The sequence below is a fragment of the Medicago truncatula genome, chromosome 3 (assembly GCF_003473485.1).
Source record: "Medicago truncatula cultivar Jemalong A17 chromosome 3, MtrunA17r5.0-ANR, whole genome shotgun sequence".
Lineage (NCBI taxonomy): Eukaryota > Viridiplantae > Streptophyta > Magnoliopsida > Fabales > Fabaceae > Medicago > Medicago truncatula.
In genome coordinates this window covers 55,078,733-55,100,036 of record NC_053044.1, presented here as the reverse complement: position 1 = coordinate 55,100,036, position 21,304 = coordinate 55,078,733, and the positions used below count along the sequence as shown (strand labels likewise).

At 34.6% G+C, this 21,304-nt stretch overlaps 2 protein-coding genes and 1 long non-coding RNA gene across 3 annotated transcripts; all 3 read left to right on the top strand.

Annotated features, from left to right (window-relative positions):
* The first annotated feature begins 209 nt into the window (after positions 1–209).
* Positions 210–2,762, top strand: LOC11428873 (uncharacterized). The gene is made up of 2 exons (XM_003603614.4): positions 210–1,228; positions 1,612–2,762. Exons 1-2 carry the CDS (start codon positions 603–605, stop codon positions 2,348–2,350), a joined length of 1,365 nt encoding a protein of 454 aa, XP_003603662.1. The 5' UTR covers positions 210–602; the 3' UTR covers positions 2,351–2,762.
* A 7,414-nt stretch (positions 2,763–10,176) lies between these two features.
* On the top strand, positions 10,177–13,764 carry LOC11442486 (ergosterol biosynthetic protein 28). Its single transcript, XM_003603611.4, has 3 exons — positions 10,177–10,664; positions 12,480–12,686; positions 13,357–13,764. The coding sequence occupies exons 1-3, from the start codon at positions 10,550–10,552 to the stop codon at positions 13,434–13,436; spliced, it is 402 nt and encodes a 133-aa protein (XP_003603659.1). The 5' UTR covers positions 10,177–10,549; the 3' UTR covers positions 13,437–13,764.
* Positions 13,765–15,044: 1,280 nt separating this feature from the next.
* On the top strand, positions 15,045–17,260 carry LOC11432118 (uncharacterized). Its single transcript, XR_003009969.2, has 2 exons — positions 15,045–15,252; positions 16,634–17,260. It is a non-coding gene; the product is annotated as an uncharacterized lncRNA (long non-coding RNA).
* Positions 17,261–21,304: the final 4,044 nt, after the last annotated feature.

The following is a 21,304-nucleotide window of genomic DNA, read 5'->3' as shown; positions in this document are numbered from 1 at the left end:
GAAAGCACAGCTGAAGAGCAACACCACGTGTGGCGTGGCAGATGCGTATCATGCTGCTGCCTTGCCCTTACCTTTACCCCTACGTTGTTGTAGTAGTAGACAGTAACAAAAAGCTAAGGGTAATAACGAGAATTAAAACAGCAATAAATAAATGAAATCCAATGGGCTGGCTGCTTAAATTTAACAAGAGAGAGAGTGGGGTCCAGTAAAGTGCAGTGCAGGAGAGAGAGAGAGGGACCTGACCTCAACTCAATAGTAACAGATACCGCCAACTTAGGTTCCCCAGCCACTACTCTAACGACCCTCCTAGCTGTACCCAGCTGTCTTCCACACCCACAATTTCATCACCCTACCCATTTTCTCTCTTTCTTTTCCCCCCTTTACCCTTTTTTTTATCTCTCTCTCTCTCACCTCTTCAACCTCCCTCAAGTCTAGTCTCATCCCAACTAATTCAATTCTATTCTCTACTAAACACATCACATTCTCTTGCTTTTTCCCATTTCACCCTAAACACACACACTACTTCCACTGCACCGAATGTTACTTCTACTTTTCTACCACCATTAACACTCTTTCTCCATTTTCTGAACCATTTCACCAACATGGATCCCTGTCCGTTCGTTCGTCTAACCATCGGAAACCTCGCCCTTAAAATCCCTGTCGCCTCCAAACCTGCACGCTCCGTCGTGCATCCTTCATCTTCACCGTGTTTCTGCAAGATAAAACTCAAGAACTTTCCTCTACAAACTGCTCTTGTCCCCTTCATCCCTCACGAGAATAATTCCCCTGACTCACAAATCCAACCGATTGCCGCTTCTTTTCATCTCAGTAAGGCTGATCTTGACAGGCTCACCGGAAAATCCATATTCGCCAAGAAACTTACCCTCAAAATTGCGATCTACACCGGTCGGAGTGGCACCACATGCGGTGTTAACTCCGGGAGACTTCTCGGAAAAGTCTCCGTTCCGTTGAACCTCACCGGTACTCTAACGAAGGCCACTGTTTTCCATAATGGATGGATTACGGTTGGGAAGGATGATAAAGGCGGTTCTGCACAGTTTCACCTCAATGTTAAGGCCGAACCTGATCCTAGGTTCGTATTCCAGTTCGACGGCGAGCCAGAATGCAGTCCTCAGGTTTTTCAGATCCAAGGCAATATTTCACAACCTGTCTTCACGTGCAAGTTCAGTTTTAGAAACAACAGTGGTGACCGGAATCAACGTTCTAGGTATAACTTGACTCAACGATTTATATGAACTTTTTTTTTTTTTTTTAATTACAATGATTGTAGGTTAGCGACATTACCCGCGTTCACCGTATGAACGCATTTCGCGCACTTTATTGTGCACTTTACTCTTTATGGATAGTGAAAATGAAAAGCTAAAGTAGAAAATTGAAAATATCAATTTCATGTCTAGTTGAAAATTTGAATGCGGTTGCTACCAAATTTGGATTAGTTGATTTTTTAGAATTTTTTTAGAAGTGGTTTAGGTTAGGTGTCAATTCTAGGGATTCGAATTTCCTGAATCTGTAACGTTTTCTGTTACACGTTGAGTGTATGTTTGTATCTTCCAAGTTATCTAACGTGACGGTTATTCCGTTTCGTTTCAGATCAATGCAATCAGAGGTAGGAGCTTCTAGAAGCTGGTTAAGTTCATTCGGAAGTGAACGTGAACGTACAGGGAAAGAACGCAAAGGATGGTCCATTACGGTTCACGACCTTTCCGGTTCACCGGTTGCAGCTGCTTCAATGGTCACACCTTTCGTTGCATCTCCCGGGTCAGACCGGGTTAGCTGCTCAAATCCCGGTTCATGGCTTATTCTTCGTCCTGGTGATGGTACATGGAAGCCTTGGGGAAGACTGGAAGCGTGGCGCGAACGCGGTGGCTCTGATGGTCTTGGTTACCGGTTTGAACTTATGCCGGACACTAACGGTAGCATGAGTGCTGGTGGTATTGTCATTGCAGAGTCAACGTTGAGTTTGACTAGAGGAGGGAAGTTTGTTCTTGATTTGAGTAGCCGTTGTGGAGGAGGTGGTGGTTCTAACGGTCGTGCGACGCCGGGAAACGCGACGTCGCCGGTTTGTAGTCCAAGGGGAAGTGGTGATTATGGTTATGGGCTATGGCCTTATTGTATGTATAGAGGGTTTGTGATGTCGGCGAGTGTAGAAGGTGAGGGAAGGTGCAGCAAACCTACGGTGGAGGTGAGTGTGCCGCACGTGAATTGCACGGAGGATGCTGCTGCTTTTGTAGCTTTAGCTGCAGCCGTTGATTTAAGTGTGGATGCTTGCAGGCTATTCTCTCAACGGTTAAGGAAAGAGCTTTGTCAGCAAATGGATTTAGTTGGATGATTTCTATGTTTATGTCTTTTTCTTTTGAATTTTTTTAATGGGGTTGTTGATTTTGAGTGAGTGAGGCATTTTACTCGTACTAACAAACAACAATTTACAGGCTGTACAGGAATGGGGTAGAGCAGTGGGGTTTTGGATTCACGTGTGGTTTTTCTTTGATTTTCTGTCTTTTTTTTTTTTGTTAATTATGGGAAATCAAGAAAAGCTTTTTTTTTTATGTGTTTAACCATTTTTATTTTTTAGAACTGTTGCACGGACTCATAGCTCATGTGTTTGTGTGCTTTTCTTTTGTTTTTTTGGTGTATCTTTGATTCCTTCAGTCATGTAAGGCTTAAGCTGTAAGTACTTGGACCGGTCAATGTTCTTTGAATATATAGTTCACCAAATTCATAGCTGGCTATCTGTTTTTTTAGTGAGCAAAGCTGGCCACCTAATAGGCTATTATGTTGCAGAATGGGACGTTTAATCCTAATTTTATGTTTGGAACATGATATATTTGTTGAAATTTCTATAACTAAATGTTTATAAACCTACGAACATTTATAAAAAAGTGAAGACTTATAGAAATGATGATGTATACAGTTGCAGGTAAATCGTCTACGTATGATCAAGATTGCGACGGAATCAGATTTTTGTTACGGTAGTTGTGCCGGAGAGTGGGAACAACAACGAGTGGTTTTTGTGAATGTTCAATGATGTTTGTGTCGATGGGTCTTCAACGTCATGTTTTTGCATATTATTGGTACATCATAACATTGAAATTAATTCCTTCAAAAAAAAAACATTGAAATTAAAAAATACACGGTTTCCATTAAAAAGGGTAACTACGAGATATGAAGGAGGTGAGAATAAGGGAAGAGAAACAAAAGGATCACAAAAAATTCTAGAAGAAAGCTTGATTGAGAGAAGAGAACTAGCAAGTGTTTTTTTAGGAGAGGTAAATTATTAACAGCAAGGAATGATCAAATGGAGGAAGAGATAATGTGTAGATGGTGTAAATTATTATTGTGAGGGTTTGATCAATCCAAAGGTAAAAAGTAGTGGTCCACTATGGACCAATTTTTCTAATGGTTCATTTTATACGGAACCCTAACAACATATTATCGACAAGTTTTCTTCTAATGTTTCATGTTAAACGGATGTGAGCAAAATACCTTATCAATTTTACTAATTATTAGCTTTTTATATTTAATTTTTTAACGTGTATTTGAATATCAAAACACATAAAGTGTATGTGACATCCTATATACTTTTTTTTTTTTTTTAAGAGTATATACTTATTTCCATTGCTTTCTTATCTTACAGTAGTATCTATTATAATTTGCACTTATTTCAAAAAAGACATTAAAATTTTGATGTCAAAATGTTATTTTTGTAATTTTTGAGATTATTATTCATTGAGGGCAAGTTTAGGGGGTGTATTGGATCATGATTATAAAAGATTTTAAAAGATTTTTTTATCAAGAAAAAATTTTGTGGTATTCAATCAAGACTCTTTTCAATTTAAAAAAAGTCTTGTATTATTCAATCAAGATTCTTTGTCATTTAAAAAAAATCTTGTGGTATTCAATCAAGACTCTTAATCACTTAAAAAAATCTAGTGGTATTCAAAATCATTCAAATTTCGAAGGATTGGTTAATAAATAAGATTTTGATGAATTTTGTGGGATTTTCTAGTGAAATTTTAGCATGAAAAAATCTTTCGTGAAAACATGAAAAAGATTCTCTCTCTCTTAAAAAACCTCTCTCTAGCTCTCCCGTAAAAAACATCTCTCTCTGATTCCTTCACTCTCTCTCTCTCTAGCTCTAGCTCTCCCGTAAAAAATAAAATAAATTAAAAGTCTTTATTGAGATTTTGTAGCTCTAGCTCTCCCGTAAAAAATAAAATAAAATAAATAAAAGAGTCTTTATTGAGATTTTGTGAAAGAGAGTGTGTTATGATATTTTTTTCAATTATTTCTTAAAATTCATAAAATCTGTTGAAATCTCTTGAAATCCATAAAATCATTTCAAATCCTTTAAAATCTTATTAATTAAATCCATTGAAATCCTTAATAGTCTTTTAAAATCATCAAAGTCATCAAAATCTTGCAAAGTCTTTTAAAATCCTTAAGACTTTTTTAAACAAAAATTGTCCTTTAAAATCATAATCCAATAGTTTATTTTTAGAGCAATGTTATTTGAACATCAATTTGGTTGACAACCACATTGACAACCATATTCTTACAAAGAAAAGTATGTGTTGGCACAAAAACCAAATCAATAGAGAGAGAAAATAAAAATATAAAATATGAATATGAGAGAGAAAGTTGTCACAAAAATGGTTAGAAAATGACTATACAGATATCATTTCTCTTATTTTTATTGGTTGAGTGGAAAACCAACTTTTCAAACAGCGTGATGGAGGAATAATAAAGATGTGGCATTTTAGTTTTATATTTTTGGAGGATGCGTGCGTGCACGCTATGTTTGAAGACGAAATTGAATAATGATGTTATGATGTGGTGATAGCTGTAACGCAGTATAGTTGTTTGCAGACTCAGATTTATTTAGTTCCAACTCCAAGCGTGCTTTAAGGATGGTAATAATAATAATTAAAAAATGAGAAATTAGGCACATTAATAATCACATGACATCCTGTATCAAAACTCATAAGTCATGGGATTTGGTCATTTGGAGAGGCTTGTGCTATTAATTAATACGGGAACCGTAAAATGTACTAGTAAGTAGCTTCAAAAAAAAAAAAAACTTCTGCCTTGACTTAAAAACAAATCAATTCTTACTCATATTATATTTATGGATTTTAAATCATAGTATTGAATTAAAATAACTTTGGATTCTATGATATGCACGAGGGCCAGGCCAGCGAATCAAGTTATACTATATTTCTTCTTTTGGATTACAGCCAGCGAATGAATTTAAACAAATTCTTATTATTATATTCTTATACTCCCTCTGATCCTATTTACAAGAGACAATTTACTTTTTAGATACATTAAATAATTTATGTATTTGGTTTATGTTCATTACTAGATACATACATTATTGAATGTATCTAAAAAGTCAACTTTCTCTTGTAAATAGGACCGGAGGGAGTATTATATTGTACTTCATTGTGAATCATATTGAATTAAAATGGTATACTATTATCATAGTCATAGATGATTGGGCCGAGGGTACAGTACAGAGTGTTGAGGTTGGTGATATGGTGATGACGCACTGACGTGTGCTTGTGTGGATGGGGTCCTGCTCCAACGCTAACTTTTTCATCCCTTTGCCCACGGGACCAGTTCTCATTTCAATCAATTTGCTGTAGATACAACTCAAAGTTAAACACAAGAAATTATTATAGAAAATTGTATATTTATCGGTAATGAGTAATCACCGGTTCTCATTTTAAGTGTCACTTTTGGAAGAAAAAAAATTGTTTCTATTTAACTGTCACTTTCAAAGTTCAATGTAACATTAAATGTTGTTTTACGAATATTGTCCTTAGTTATTTATTGCGGGGAGAGAAATATATGAAATGAGATATTAAATGAATAAGGTCATTATAGTAAAAAGTATAGCTTATTGCATCAAAAATAGTATCAATTGTTGATTGTCTTGGTTTGTGTAAAATGTCAAAATATGACAATTAGTAAAAAGGAACGAGGTAGTAATTAACATGAAAACCAAAATGGTAGAGAGGTAAAAGTGTGAATGTGAAGAAAAAAAAAATTGTTACAAATCAGTTGTACCGATGATATTTTTGTTTATTAATTAATGGTGTAAGAGAGTGGTTTGGGTTGGGGCGAGGGAGCATTAGGTAGAGTGCGTGGGCTGCCCAAAAATTTAAGAATAGTGCTCTTCATCCGGTACTTTTCACTCGCGTCCTACATACATCCCAAAAATGCCCTTGCGTTAGTCTCGAGCGTTATATGGTACCTCGGGGTATGGAGTGATCTCCATGCACTATGCATGACAGTGGATGGTTCTTGACAACTTTTAGGCGAGCGAATTTACATTAGAATGAGAGAGATTCTGAAGTCGTGCATGTATGAGGTTGCGTGATTGAATAAAGACTTATAAAAATTGTTTGATATTATTCATATCAACAAAATACACCTTCTCTTTGGTAAGTCCATTCCATAAAGTGCGTTTAACTTGAAACAATTTAGGATAAGTGATCTAATAGAAGTTTTAGGAATGCATGTGAATGAAGATAAAACACGATGCAAAAAGATTGTATTAGTTTGTGAGGTCAGACTCGATACTTAAAAAGTTCTTGGAATGTTAGTTACATTGGTGATGAGAGTTAAGAGAGAGAAATGGTTTAGCAAAATCACAAAAATACTCTTTCAATTTCATTTGAAAAACAAGTTATATCGAAGGTAATTGAAACCAAACCGATCGTTAAATCAGTGTAAGCAAAGGTTTAGGGTTTAAAGGTTCAATCGGGGTTCAACCGGTAGTCATTAAATATACTTTTTTTTTAGGGAATACGTTTTTAAATATATAAAATAATAAAAAGTAAAAAAAAAATAACAAAGTATTATTTCCTTCCAAAAAAATCCGAGAATTGTTGTTGCCACATTTGATAAGGCTGTGGCACACGAGTAATTTACTTTTTTGCCCCCTCGGTAGTTAACTGCCGAGGATCTTCTGCTGCAAATCTGGCAGAAGCTCTCTCATCCATTATTCATCTCATCTTCTTCAAATTTCTCTCACAAATCTCTCTAAAAAACACAACCAAATTTATTCAAGAAAATCACAAGTAAGTAATTATAATGCTATTAACTTACATTTTAGTTGTTATAAATGTTTTTATTTTTTAGTTTTTGAGTACATTTATTATTTTTTAGTTTTTGACTAGATTTACATGTTATAGTTAATTTTTATGGTGGATGTTAGTTGATTAATGTTGTTAAAATATTTGCATGATGTTTATGTTATAATTTAGAATTTTAGGGTTATTTATTATTTTGTTGTTTTATATTTATTTTAGTTTTTAATTATATTTACATGTTATAAATCTTTTTTAGATTAGATGTTAGTTGATTAATGTTATATTATATGATTAAACATAAGTTGAATGATTTATGTTATATTATATGATTAATTTTTTTATTTTAGTAAGAGTATATGATTTATAATTTTAGGGTTATTTTTATGAATTTTAGAGTCTATGTATAATGTGCACATCAAGTGTTTGATGAAATATTTGAATGAGTTTTTCATTGATTGTTTTTAATTTCTTATTGTGTAAATTTGAAACAATGGGCGGGTGGATCGACGTTCATGCGCAATTCAATGGCGAAGAACCTCAGAAGTTGAAGGTTCGGTGCCTTGGTGTAACGTTAAGAGGTCTCAAGGATCAACTGACTGAATTCAACCAAGGAGTCAACCCCAGAGACACAAGGAGGGTGGAACACCTTCGGTATAAACGTCCAACGCTCGACGAGGGAAAAGTTTCATTCACTTGGGTGGAATTAACAAACGACGAATACGTGACGAGCATGTTTTGGGAGCACATCATGTTCCAGTGGATCGATATGCGGGTGACGTTGCTGAGATCAACTGAAGATATCATCAACAACTTGATTCCGCCAGAAGATCATCATTAGTTAGGGTAAGGTGCATTCCAACTGCAATAATTGTCTTACCTTTGAATGAGATAAATTCAAACCTGCCAAACAACAGGACTCAAGCATTTCGCTCGGCATTCATGTTTTTCCTTTGAAAAGATTAAATTCTTGTTAGGCTGGTTTAGATGAAGGTATTAAGTGTCAAGGAATGAACCTCATTTCGTTAACAATTGAATACCATCATCTAAAGCAAGCCTAACAAAAATTTATTCTTTTTAAAGGAAAGCATTAATGTCGAGCGAAATGCTTGATTCCTGTTGTTTGCCAGATTTGAATTTATCTCATTCAAAGGTAAGACAGTTGTTGCAGTTGGAATGCACATTCCAACAGCAACAATTGTCTTACTCTCGATGGGGCAATTCAAACTTGTTGATCGGCAGGACTCCAGCATTCGATAAGTGTCTTGAACGCTGGTATTCAAGTGTCAAGGAATGCACCTCATTCTTTTGACACTTGAATACCAGCGTTCAAGATGCTGATCGAATACTGGAGTCCTGCTGGTTAGCAAGTTTGAATTTGCCCCATTCAGTGGTAAGATGATTGTTGCAGTTGGAAGGTACATTCTGGAATGTAATGCAATGTAATGTGATAACATATATTTTGTTTTGAATGGAACAATAATTATCTTATTTATTCACTTTTCGAATTTATTTATTCATTACGCAATTTTAATTAGTTGGATTCACGTTAGATTTAATTAGTTTTTATTCGAATACACAATTATTAAAAACGCGACTTTAATCGAAATTATTCCAAATGCGATTTTATTCTAAGTACCATAATGTTTGTAACACCCCTTCTGCTTGAAAATGTTGCTCTTTGTATGAGTAACTTGCAGGTGATCGTGCTTAAGTGTGCAGATTGCTGTCGTGAATGGCCTTGCCTCACTGTGTCGTCTAGGTCGTTCTGATACGTAACGGGATGGGGTTTTCATGATTTGCATGCTTCATTCTTTTACGTGTTCATTTATGATATTAGACTGAACTATTATGAAATGTTTTAATTAGGCATGCGTGCCAAGACTTTATGATGATTAGAATTTATTTCCGCTGCTATTTGGTTGATGAAGGATAAATTGTTATTTATCTATGTTTTGAAGATTTTAAGAATGTGATATCCCGTTAATAGTTGTTTACTCTGATAAATGTTTAAGAAATTTTTATATTGGAAAAACGGGGTGTTACAATGTCAAACAAAATGTGCGGAACACAAAAATAAAACATAAAAAAATCGAAAACAATTAGGCATTAAAAGCCATTACATTCATTCATCCTCGTCACACAAGTCAATTGGGTTTCCCGCTACAGTCCCTGCGACACCTTGTTTTGGTTTAGGAACAAAATAGCATGTCCTCCCGCTCCTCCTCAACCTCGAGTGATTGTACACCGGCACCTTCGAACCCTTCTTTTTTTCGGAACCATCGCAAACAATTATGTGCCACGTCATAGGCGATTTTTCTTTGTTATTCTCATCACCCTGAACGTTACCCTGATTCTGATTCTGAGACATATCTACATTAAAAACAAATGGCGATCAAAACCTAACTAAACAACAATGCCATAAAATCATAAAATAAAAAACTAAACCTAAACTTAAACTACCATCAAAACCTACACCTAAACCTAAACAATTCTAACAATTCTACAACGATTCATCAAAACCTAAACCTAACAATTCAATAAAAGTTCTCTAACAATTCTAACCTAAACTATCCTAACATATCATAAAATCAACAAATCAATATAGTCGAACCTATATAATCGAAATTTAACAAAAAACAAACAAACAATTTAACCGCAAAACAACAATGCAATAAGATTAGAAAAACTTACTTGTTTTTGTGATTGAAATTGACTTGGAATGACTTGAAATAGCTCAAAATCGCACCTTGGAGATTAAAAAATGTAACAATGGAGTTTTGAAAACTCCTATGTCTGTTCTATTCTTATAAAATCATTTTTCTCGGCAGTTAACTGCCGACGTTTTCCTCAGCCGGATTTTTAATTCCTCAACAGTTAACTACCGAGGAGGAAAAACATATTTTACTCGTGTTTCTCAACCTTATCAAATATGGGAACAACAATTCTCAAAAAAATCCCCTAACCCTAAAATTGCATAACGAACGGAGGTAACCGCCACTATCAAGTTCATCATATGTTTGGCTGGACAAAAAGCCTCATCCTCCATATTTTGTTAATGAATTAAAGCAGTTAACATACTAAATATTCTCTCAGTGTTCTTTCTTTCTTCCAATTTTTTTGCTTTCCAAATCTGCTAATTTGTGAACATGTAAGAAACAAAACTCCATTTCTAGATCTTCCAGCTCAAACGCGTTGAACCAGCCGGACCGCTCGAATCTCCGGTTCTGTCCGATTTTTCCGGTTTTTTTATTCCGGTTTGTTTGTAGAGCGGTTTTAAGACCAGATCGGACCGGTCACAGGTCCGGTTTTCATTACGTTGTCTGTACTTTAATTGAAATTACGGAAATGCCATTCTCAGTGTCGTTTCTTCTGTGTTAAGCCTAAGAAGCAATATTCCTGAGAAATAAACAAAAGTTAAGGCCACAGTAAAAATGAAGGCGTTGGGATGGTGGCTGATAGCGGTTGGGACGCTTCGATTAGCTTCCGTATGGTTCGGTTTCTTCGACATTTGGGCTCTTCGACTCGCCGTCTTCTCTAAAACTACCAGTAAGTATATTATTATTAATTAACTTCAATTATTCATTCACGCACTCACTCATATCAATGAATTGAATTAATGGATGGATCTTCACACATTTCAATGGTGGATATTGTTTTTAGTTACTGAATTAATTTCAGAGATCCAATGTATCTATGAGAAAACGAGATCTCCTACATCCCAATGCACTCTAGAGTTCCTGTTACTTTCAAATATGGTTAAATGAATATAACAATTATTACCCCCAACAATGTGGAATTGCTTAGGATATCAGTCAAAGTAAAAGGGTGTTAATTAGAGTAGGCATTGATCTTTTAGTTAGTTAGTGGTTAAACAAATGCCAACTTGACATAAGGTGGATTTGACTTCACTTGTATTGCTAGGAAAAACAATGAATCTGCTCCTTGTTTTCCTGTGCATATCTTCAGGATTAATGTTCTCTTCAATGGTCAGTGTTTATTAACAATGGTTTTAAAACTTAGCAAGTGTGAGAAGCAATTTACGTTTTGACTGTATTCTTGCTCATATGTATTCCCCCTAGTCAGCTGAATGTTTTCTGGGCCCTGCATTTAATGGAAATGGATTCCACCTAGTTATCTAGTTGACAATCTCATACATTGATCTCAGATTGACAGTTAATACAATAGATACATACATACGTATCCAATTTTGATGGGACCGTTAGTTCTCCTGACATGATGGTGGGGTTTTCTAACCGCCGGGAGTCCAGGTCCGTGTTGAGCATGAATCAATTTTGAAATCAGATAGGTTGATATTTGGACATTAGATGTGTTAATACACTCCTATACAAGTGATGGGAAGATACTTTGCATTAAAAATAAAGGCCAGAATCCTTACAAGCAATGGATGTTACAGGTTCCGGGAAACAGCCCAGCCACGACATAGAACCCTACCGTCTAGCAATATTAACCAGACCATGAGTGGCATTGTTCTTACATCTAATTAAAGTAACATAAACATTGGGCAAACTAACTTCAAAATCAAGGCAATCTAATATTAAAACTTCAGTACAAGAAATAGACTGTCTTCCTTGCAGGCATTTCACAGTTACGCCATAGTCCGGCTCAATGGTGATATGATCAGGTTGGGTAGTAGAAAGTATCCACTGTGGCACCATCTCGGTGACAACAATTAAGCCAGGATCAGATCGGTCCTGATACTTTCTTTGTGAGTTGCAGCAAACTCCATACAACCTACTAAATGATCCGTGATAACCATGCCCCACATCCAGTAGAGCCGTCCCTGAGACAACCTGCACCAATGTCGATTTTTTTCCCAGAACTGTCAGGTGGATCCCAGTTTTCTGTTGTAGGGTTAGCAATATCAGAGGTCAGGGCTGTACAGTTTACAGAAATTATTTCTCTAGGTTACTATACGATATCATTTAACAATTCATCTTGAATTTTTCATCCAATGAATCAGTGAAAGTAATTGGAAATTTTGAATCGGAACCCTTTTATCTCTTGATGGAAGTAGGAAATGCTTATGCAATACCTGTATATGCAAAGACTGAATTAATTAAAACAAAATAAGCACCCTCTTTCATGGTTTGAATAATTTGTTTTTGTTTTTGATATAAGTAATGCTATGGATGATAGAGTAAACTCAAGCCACGACAAAATCAACCGAATCATTAATAATAGAGTGAAATCAAGAATTAGCATTATTCCATTTCACAATGGCTTAGCAAGGTTGTTTCGCTGCATTTCTCTGAGTTTTCTTGCTAAATTATAATTTCAAACATTATTCTAATATGCAGTTCCGAATTATGGGAACTGATAAGAGTTTATCATTTGTTGCAGTGAGTGAAGTTCATGGACGCACATTTGGAACTTGGACACTGTTGACCTGCACCCTCTGCTATATCTGTGCATTCAACCTTGATAACAAGCCTCTTTACCTAGCAACTTTTTTGTCATTCATCTACGCGCTTGGTCATTTCTTGACCGAATACCTAATTTATCACACAATGGCGATTTCGAATCTCACCACTGTCGGCATATTTGCAGGTATGATGAATTTTATTCTCGTGTCCCACCAATTTCTCTTAATACATTGCATTATTTTCTTTGATTTTAAACCAAATCACTGTTTTTTTCACCAATGATTCAATATTCTGTGTTATTTGTTTAATCTGATGTAGTTGACTGCCAAGTGAACTTTTAGAATTTGTGCCTATTTAGATTCACTAATATGAAAAGTAAAAGTGATTTTAAGAACATTGATTTTTATAGTTTGTGTGTTTGGAAATGAGACTATTTTTGCCTCTGAATTAGATTGTAATTTGAAGATGAGATTTAAAACCATCACCTCCAAACACGATTTTAAACATAAGTTTATTGTTCAACTCACTTGTAAATAATGTGAATTCATTCAAAATCATTATTCAAACCCAACCCAACTATATGCTGCGCAGTTCAGCTGTCTTCTTGAGTTCCTGTTGTGAGAATTATTTGCTAATTTCTGTTTGCACCCCCAATTAAATTAACTAAAAAGAAAGTAAAATAAACAACAAAACTTGTATCCAAATATATGTCCTCTACTACCTTCCAGCCCATTATATTTCTGGAACTTACTTAGTCTCACTTATTATTGCCCTCTTATTTCAGCATTATTTACTCATGGTCATGGATACAACTTATTTTAATATTTAATCTAATCTAGTGTTAATAATAACAGGAACATCAATAGTATGGATGCTATTGCAATGGAATGCGCACCTGAAAGTCCGCTCGAAGCCCTCTAATAGAAAGCATTAGCAAGCAAGAGTTATGGGATGAAAGTGCAATGTGAATTGTACTATATTAGAATGTGTTAGGAAAACAAAGAGACGTTGCTCTAATATCTCATCCTTGTCCTTTTACTTCGTTTCAAGAGTAATTCAAGTTGTTAGAATTCAAACTTTTGCTACCCATTGCTGGTTTACAAAATTGATGGCATTGTGTTTCCTTTTTGGATGCAATGGGTTTATCCATTCAAAATACAAGTCATTTTTGGGTTTGTATGAGAAATACAAAGCATTAAGAATGGACGATTTATTCATATAAGCATGTCATGGAGTAATGCTTCAATGATAATTATGTGACAGTTATGTTCGTTTTCTTTAGAAGACAAACTTGCATCAATTATTTCTGAACTGATATATTGTTTTCGAGTCAATATTGGGGTCAGAATAACATATTCTGCAATATCCAGAGACAAACTCGACCCCTAGTGCGGAGTGACCTGACCACAACATTTCGTTACCTGCTAACCATAACCATTTTTGTTGTTATATATTAGAGAGTATTTGAATTCGAATATAAAGGAAGTCAACTATCTAATACTCCAAAGAAAACACTGCATCCAGCCTGGCTACTCTGCTAGTGAATTGAAGGCACTTCCATTTAAAAGGAAACATTTTGTTTAAAACATTGAACTAAGAACAACCATACAAATGAGATTGCAAGCCTTTGGTTTATGAGTTATTTCACTTGTATATTGTTCAACATCAATTTTTTTATCCAATGTAAAATTATAACTCACGTTTAATGCATCACAACATAACCACCACACTCATAGAATGTTCGTATGATATGTCATATGTAGGACATCCATTCAAGGCTCACACCTTGCAAGCCTTTCCAAAATGACCATGTGAAAGCCAGGCATCACCTTGTAAACTACATTCAGGATGAACCATTGCCTTGAGTGTGCTTCAGGCACAGCAATTACAAGTTACAACCTCCATAAAGACCGTGATGAAAAAGTCGTATTTTTTATGAGATTTCCTTTAAAATTTTAGAGGACCCACCATGACGGAAAAAAAATCTTAATTAATTTTACTTTTTTTCTTTCTAGCAAAATAATAATAATAATAATACTAACTACTTTAAAAAAAAAATACTAACTACTACCATCATCTCTCCTTCAAAAAAAAAAAAAAAAACTACTACCATCATCTCAAAATACTGGGGTCGATTGAGATTTTATTATCCTTTTTATTATGACCATTTTAGAGGATCAACTCGATACACAAGGAGGACTAAGACAAATTTTAAAATGATATATTTTTAAAACCTATAACAGTGTTTTATTAAAATACAAAAATAATTATTTATTATCCTTCAAAAAAAATAATTATTTATTAATAGATAAACTTTAATGCATTTTTGGTCTCCTATCTTTATAAAAATATAATATTAATTCCCTCATTTTTTAGCTTTGGGATCTTAGTACCATCATTTAACAAGTTTTAGGTTTTTTTTTTTTTTTTTTCTCTCTCTCACAAATCACAATCTAGTTTGAAATTAATTTATTTATCATATGACATATCACATTCATTAATTACATTTAACCCTAATATATAGTATATATACACACATAAACACGTAGGAAAGAATCATAATTGTATTTCGGATATACATGGCTGGCCCGTGATATCCATGTCGTTCACGAGCGTTCACCATCTTCTTTCTCTTTCGATATGATCGTGTTCTTTGGCTTTGCTTTGCTCCACTAGATACAGATTCTGAGCTACTGCCAACTGGTGATATCTCCATCTCTTCTTACCTAACATTAGCTTCTACAAACTTTGTAAGTTTCAATCCACTTAAAACCATTTAATCATCTTTTACACACTTTTTTATTCGGCATGTTATTATTAATTGAGATTTGAGCCTTCTATTTTCTCATTTAGGACTCTTGGGTTGTTTGTGTCTTCTTTTGATTTGTCTGATTATAGAATATGCAGTGGCTTCTTTTGTGTCTTCTTTTTCCATTTTTAAATTTACACAGTTAAATACTATGGCTTATACTTATAACTAATAATAAACCATATTCTTTTGTGTTCATACTTCGTAGCTTACTTGATATAATGTAAATACCATGTATATTTTTTTTTTTATAAATTCGATTTTAGTTCCCTATTTTAACAAGTGATTTTAGTTTTCCTTGGAAAAAAAGGGTTAATGGTGTTTTACCCCCTGTAAAATATTTTTTTTGATTTATCCCCTTATAATTTTTTTTTGGAATACCCCCCTAATAGGTCATAAAAAACGAAAAAATTCTGCAAAAAAAAAAATAAAGTCGTTTTTTTATGACCTATTAGGGGGTATTCAAAAAAAAAATAAAATTATAAGGGGGTAAATAAAAAAAAATATTTTACAAGGAGAAAAACAAAAAATGATCTATATTACAGGGGGTAAAGCACCATTAACCCGGAAAAAAATTGTGATTTTAGATTATTATTTTTGGAAAGAAGAAACACTACAAAACAACCATTCGGGTAATAGAACCCCTAACACTATAAACTAATTTGAGCATAACTTGCACAAAATTTTCACTATCACACTCCTCTGAGATTTTATATTTTACTCCCCTTGTTTTATAAGTTTCAGGATTTTTTCCACAACTCAATTTAAGACTTATCTTTATGACATGTCGCATTAATGTTACGACATTGCTAATTTGGACTATAAACAATGGATTTCATAGGAGTATATTTAAATTTGATCAATGCAATTGGAAAAGGAAAGTTGTAACACATTTTCTAGTCCAAACTAACATGAATGAAGGTGGCATGATATAAGGGGAATGGAATCCCATATTTAAAAATGGAGAGACCAAAATATTATTTCAAGTTGAAAACAAAGAAGGGGGGACAACAATAAACACATTTATAAACTATGAGAAATTGACACTAATAACTAAAGTTCGGTTGAAAAATAAATAAAGTCTACTTAAATATTGTTCCAATCAAAGGTCAAACTCGAACATTTTCTACCAATTCGACCTTATCTTAAGTTGTTAGACACTAAAAAAACATATACGAGTCTTCTTTTGACAAATCTTTTGGTTGAAGATTTGATCACTTTAAATCTTGGTTTAACCAAAATCACAAACCTTGCGTTCACCGTGCCTTACTTGTTTAATTTATATGTTTTTAATTGCATCCAATTCCATTCTTCCTTTACAGAAAAGCATCTACAACATCTGTCGTTGTTGATATACTTGCAAGAGAAATTTATGAGAAAAAGATGTTGAAGCAATCACACAACCGAAACCCGAGGACAAATGGCTACAAGGTAAAACAAGGTCTTCAAATATTTACTTTAATTGTTGTTGGCATCTGGTTGCTATACCAACTCAAACACTCACATGAAAACAAAATACTTGGAAGGAAAGGGTTGCAGTTATGGATGAAAAAACCCTACGAATTGATGGGTGATGCAAAAGAGAGAAAAACTGAAATTTTCATGAAAGAAAATACGGTGGAAGAGGAAGAACCGGAGGATGTAGAGGACATGATTGATGAAGAAGACAAGGAAGAGGAGGAAGAAAACGAAGCAGTAGATGCAGATATGAGCTTATTCGAATATCAAAGCCATACTGAAGGTGAGAAAGAAACACAACCAACAACTCAAAAACATTTCAAAAATGTTGTTGTACCGTGAAACACCAAGGCTTTGTTTGCGAGTTTGGAGGGAAGGTGAATGAAAGGCTTTGAAGGGTGGAAAATACGAGGGAAAATGAAGAAATCTTTTAAATTTTTTGAAAGTGTACTTTTTTAGAGAATGATAAATTAATGCATATGATTACTATATTTTTTATTTTAAAAACAATATAACAACATAAATTAAATTTGAAAAATTCATATAAACCCTCCAAAACCCCCAAAAACCCTCCTCCAATACAATTTTTTAGTTCCCCAAATGAGGGGGGTTTAGTATTATGAAGAAAAGTTAACGACTAATACCTCAAATTCGTCCTTAAATTTTCAAAAATCAGCCAAATTCGTCCCTAAATTTTGCGAAATATTTATTTAGTCCTCGAATTTACAAAATGTTCATCAAATCAGTCCCTCTGTCAAGTTGGTATGTTAACGAAGGTGACGTGTACCGTTAACCTCTTACAAAGCTTACCACGTCAGATGTCACGCAAGCAGGGACCAAATTGATTGATTTACAGAAAATTGCCAAGGACCAAATTGATCGATTTTCAGAAAATTGCCAAGGAACAAATTGATTGATTTTCAGAAAATTGCAAAATTCCCAACTACCCTTTCTCCTCTTTCTCATGAACGACATTTTCTTCCCCAAATATATAAATTTCTAACCCTAATGTTATAATTTGTCACCTAGAGTTCAAAATCCCCAAAATTTCTTCCATGAATTGATGCCAAAGTTCTTCCCCAATTCAAAAAACTTAAAACCCTAATTTTTTTGATTCAATTCGAAATTCAAAAATCAGTGATCATCGTTGAAGATTTGATGTTCATAAATGATGGGTGGTGGGCGTATGGGCAAAAACAGCTACAACAGTCGGTCTTCATCTTCAAGCTCTATGTACAATGATGATGTGAGAGAGCTTCAATGTTGGTGTCCTAGAATTTGTGTTGTAAGAAAAGCCAACACTGTCAATAATCCAGGAAGGCCTTTCTATGTCTGCCCTCTGCCAAAGGTTTGTTTAACAATGGTTATGTGACGTGTGAATGGTTTGTTAAAATAGTACCGATTTTGTCTTTTGATTGTATAGGATGATGGTGAAAATTGTAAATTTTTGTGTGATTGAGTTGTTTGAAATGTTATTGTATTGTGTCAAGTCTGTGTAATGTTGTAATGAAAAGAGGTTGTCAATGAATGAATTTAACCTTTCTGTCAAAAAATTTCAATCAAATTGGTCCTTCTATTGTATGTCTATCGATCATATCAATCCCCAAATTAGTGAAAATACCATCAAATAAGTCCTTGAATTTTCACAACATATATCACTGTGATCGTTGGTGCATATATTTGCTGAACAAAGTAAAAAGTAAAAGACAAACACTTTGATTGTAAAAAGACGGACATTTGCAAACCATCATAAGTCATACATTTGATGTTCATAAGTCATTACATAGCCAAAAAAAAACATTACATAGCCATCAAGTCATTTGATGTTCTTAAGTCATTACATATCCAAAAAAACATAAATTAAACAAGTCCAAAAAACATTAATTAAACTAGTCAAAAAACATAATTTAAGCAAGCATCACTGCTTTGGAAATCTTGGAATTGGGATAAACTCCATGTATTGGGGTTGAGTAGAAGCGGATGGCCCGTAATTTGGATTTGGAACTCTAATAACTCCAGGAGCAGTTGGATGTTGTGGAGCAGGACCCCTTAGTGGTGTTTGTTTATGCTTGTCATTCGAAATCACTGGTTCTCTCATGCCATTTCTCCTTGTACCCATTCCCTGCAAATAAAATCAATCATATCAGCCCTTAAATTATAACAATATCCATAAAATTAGTCCTTAAATTATGACAATAAGTATCAAATCGATCCTTATCATAGAGGGGTATAATTGAAAACACAGAAAAAATGACACTGAAAAGTTAAACCTGCAATTTTTACCATTTCCATCAAATTAGTCCTTGTACACGTGTCTGCCTTGTTGACACGTGTACAGGACAACACAACACGCAAGAGGACACATCATCACCACTAACGGAGCTTTTGGACGGAGGGACCATTTTGATGGACGTCTGTAAAATTCAAGGACTAAATAGATATTTTGCAAAATTCAGGGATGAATTTGGCTGATTTTTGAAAATTCAAGGACGAATTTGAGATATTAGTCAAAAGTTAATCCCCAAAGCCCTCCCCTCTCATTTTCCTCTATTTCTTCCACTTGTTCATTCCTTTTTTCCCAAGTCTTCCCCTCTCTTCCCCTCCAAACTCGCAAATAAAGCCTAAAAGACACGACACTAGCATGTATACATTTGCAATAATTCGAATATAGTTATTGTATTAGTGTCGGACATGAACATATGTTGAACATGGGACACGGTTTGAAAAAAAAAAATGTCGATGATAGATAGTTGGTGTACAAGGGTTGTCAATATCATTACAAAGAGAAAAAAACAGGTTATAAATTTGACAAAGGAAAACATTCTAAGAAAAGAGTGCATCGATTCAAGTCCAAAACAATATGTAACAAGTGAACACAGCCCTAAACTTGTTTACAAAACGAGTGTATTGATGTTATTCATAGTGCTAGATGAATTATGATTCGATACATAACACATCATATCATTAAACTTTGATGCTGCCATAAGCTTTTGTTAAATGACACCACACTGTGAGTGCATGATCGTTTCTGATAATTTGGAGGTCCTGTTATAATCTTGATAATTTCATGTTTAAAAAGAATCGAAAAAAATATATATAACACCACTTAGAGTGACAGACAATTAAGTTGTAGTTAAATGTATGAACAATGATTAAATATGACTTTTACCTACAGATAAATAGGCATTTATCTATAGACAATGCACAATTGATACCAAAATTGGTCTTCAGACTTTTACCTACGGAAAATGAATATTCAGAGACGGGTTTTGGCCATTGGTACAAGAGTTTTTTTTCCTCTTTTTAAATTTTGAGGTCCTCTAAGTTGAAGGCCTTGTGCCAAGGGCTTTGTTGCACTTGCACGCCGACCCTCTATGAACGTCAATTGAAGTGATGGTGGAATCTGCAAATTTTGAGGTCCTCAATAGAATATGTTGACTGTGTTAAGAAATAATATGATGTTATGTGTAGTCTAAATTTTGAACCAAATACATCAATTTTTGTTGATCGATGCATAGAAACCGAAGAAATATTTTTTATTGAACTAATTTCTAGATGTAGCAATCAGGCACATTTTAATTTCAAATTGAGGTTGTAGTGCTCCAAGGAAATTCCATGAACATCGGTTTGAATTTTTCCATGAGTAGGGGTGGCAAAACGGGGCCAACCCGCCAGGCCGGTCCGTTTAGCCCGCTATTTTTAACGGGCTGAGTCGAAGTTTTGAACTTGCTTCCTATAGTTGGCTCGCCCCGCTTAACTCGTCGCAAAAACGGGATGGGACCGACCCGCTTAACTCGTTTTTATTTCTTTTTTTAGACTTATTTTATCCTTTTAGATTTATTTTGGTTGTTGAATTTATTTTAGGATTTGTTTTATGTGTGCGGATTTTCCTTATTTTGCTATTAAGTATGATGTTTATTTCATCCATTTGTTATTTATCTTGTTTTTACCACAAATTTATTCGATACTTATTCCTTTATGATAAAAGCAACATAGTTTTAACCAAGTTGTTTGGGCTCCAGTGGCGAGGAGCTCCTTCCAAAGACGTATCCGGGGAATACCAGGTTCGATTCCCAGGGGGAACAACGCTTGACCAGTGCGCATGCCTCTCCACACGAGCCGGATTAGTCGCCCACCAATGGTGGGTCGGAAACCAGTGCGAAAAAAAAACATAGTTTTTTGTAACAATTATGTTTTAAAAAAAATGCATTAAAAAAAGTTGTTGTTTTTCTCTAAAAAAAATAGGTATTTTGTTTGGCGGGCCGGCCCGCTAACTCGTCTGTCCAGCACTAAACGGGACGGGGTGAGATATTGAACTCGATCACTTAATTTGACTCGGCTCGTCTCGTCCCGTTTTAAGCAGATTTATGTGGGGCGAAGCTAAACAGGTTGGGCCGGCCCGCTTTACCATCCCTATCCATGAGTGATGACAAGCTTGTATAGCTATGAACCCGGGATTGCAGCATAATCAAAGTATGCTGATGACGAAATTGAATGGCCAGTATTCCTTATAATTTGGTACTATAGTGTAAGCA

Bases quoted from the DNA above. Each gene is read 5' to 3' on its own strand.
- LOC11428873 (XM_003603614.4), top strand. From the start codon at position 603: ATGGATCCCTGTCCGTTCGTTCGTCTAACCATCGGAAACCTCGCCCTT. The intron at 1,229-1,611 runs GTATAACTTGAC...GTTTCGTTTCAG, and splicing joins GACCGGAATCAACGTTCTAG to ATCAATGCAATCAGAGGTAG.
- LOC11442486 (XM_003603611.4), top strand. From the start codon at position 10,550: ATGAAGGCGTTGGGATGGTGGCTGATAGCGGTTGGGACGCTTCGATTA. The intron at 10,665-12,479 runs GTAAGTATATTA...CATTTGTTGCAG, and splicing joins CGTCTTCTCTAAAACTACCA to TGAGTGAAGTTCATGGACGC. The intron at 12,687-13,356 runs GTATGATGAATT...TAATAATAACAG, and splicing joins CACTGTCGGCATATTTGCAG to GAACATCAATAGTATGGATG.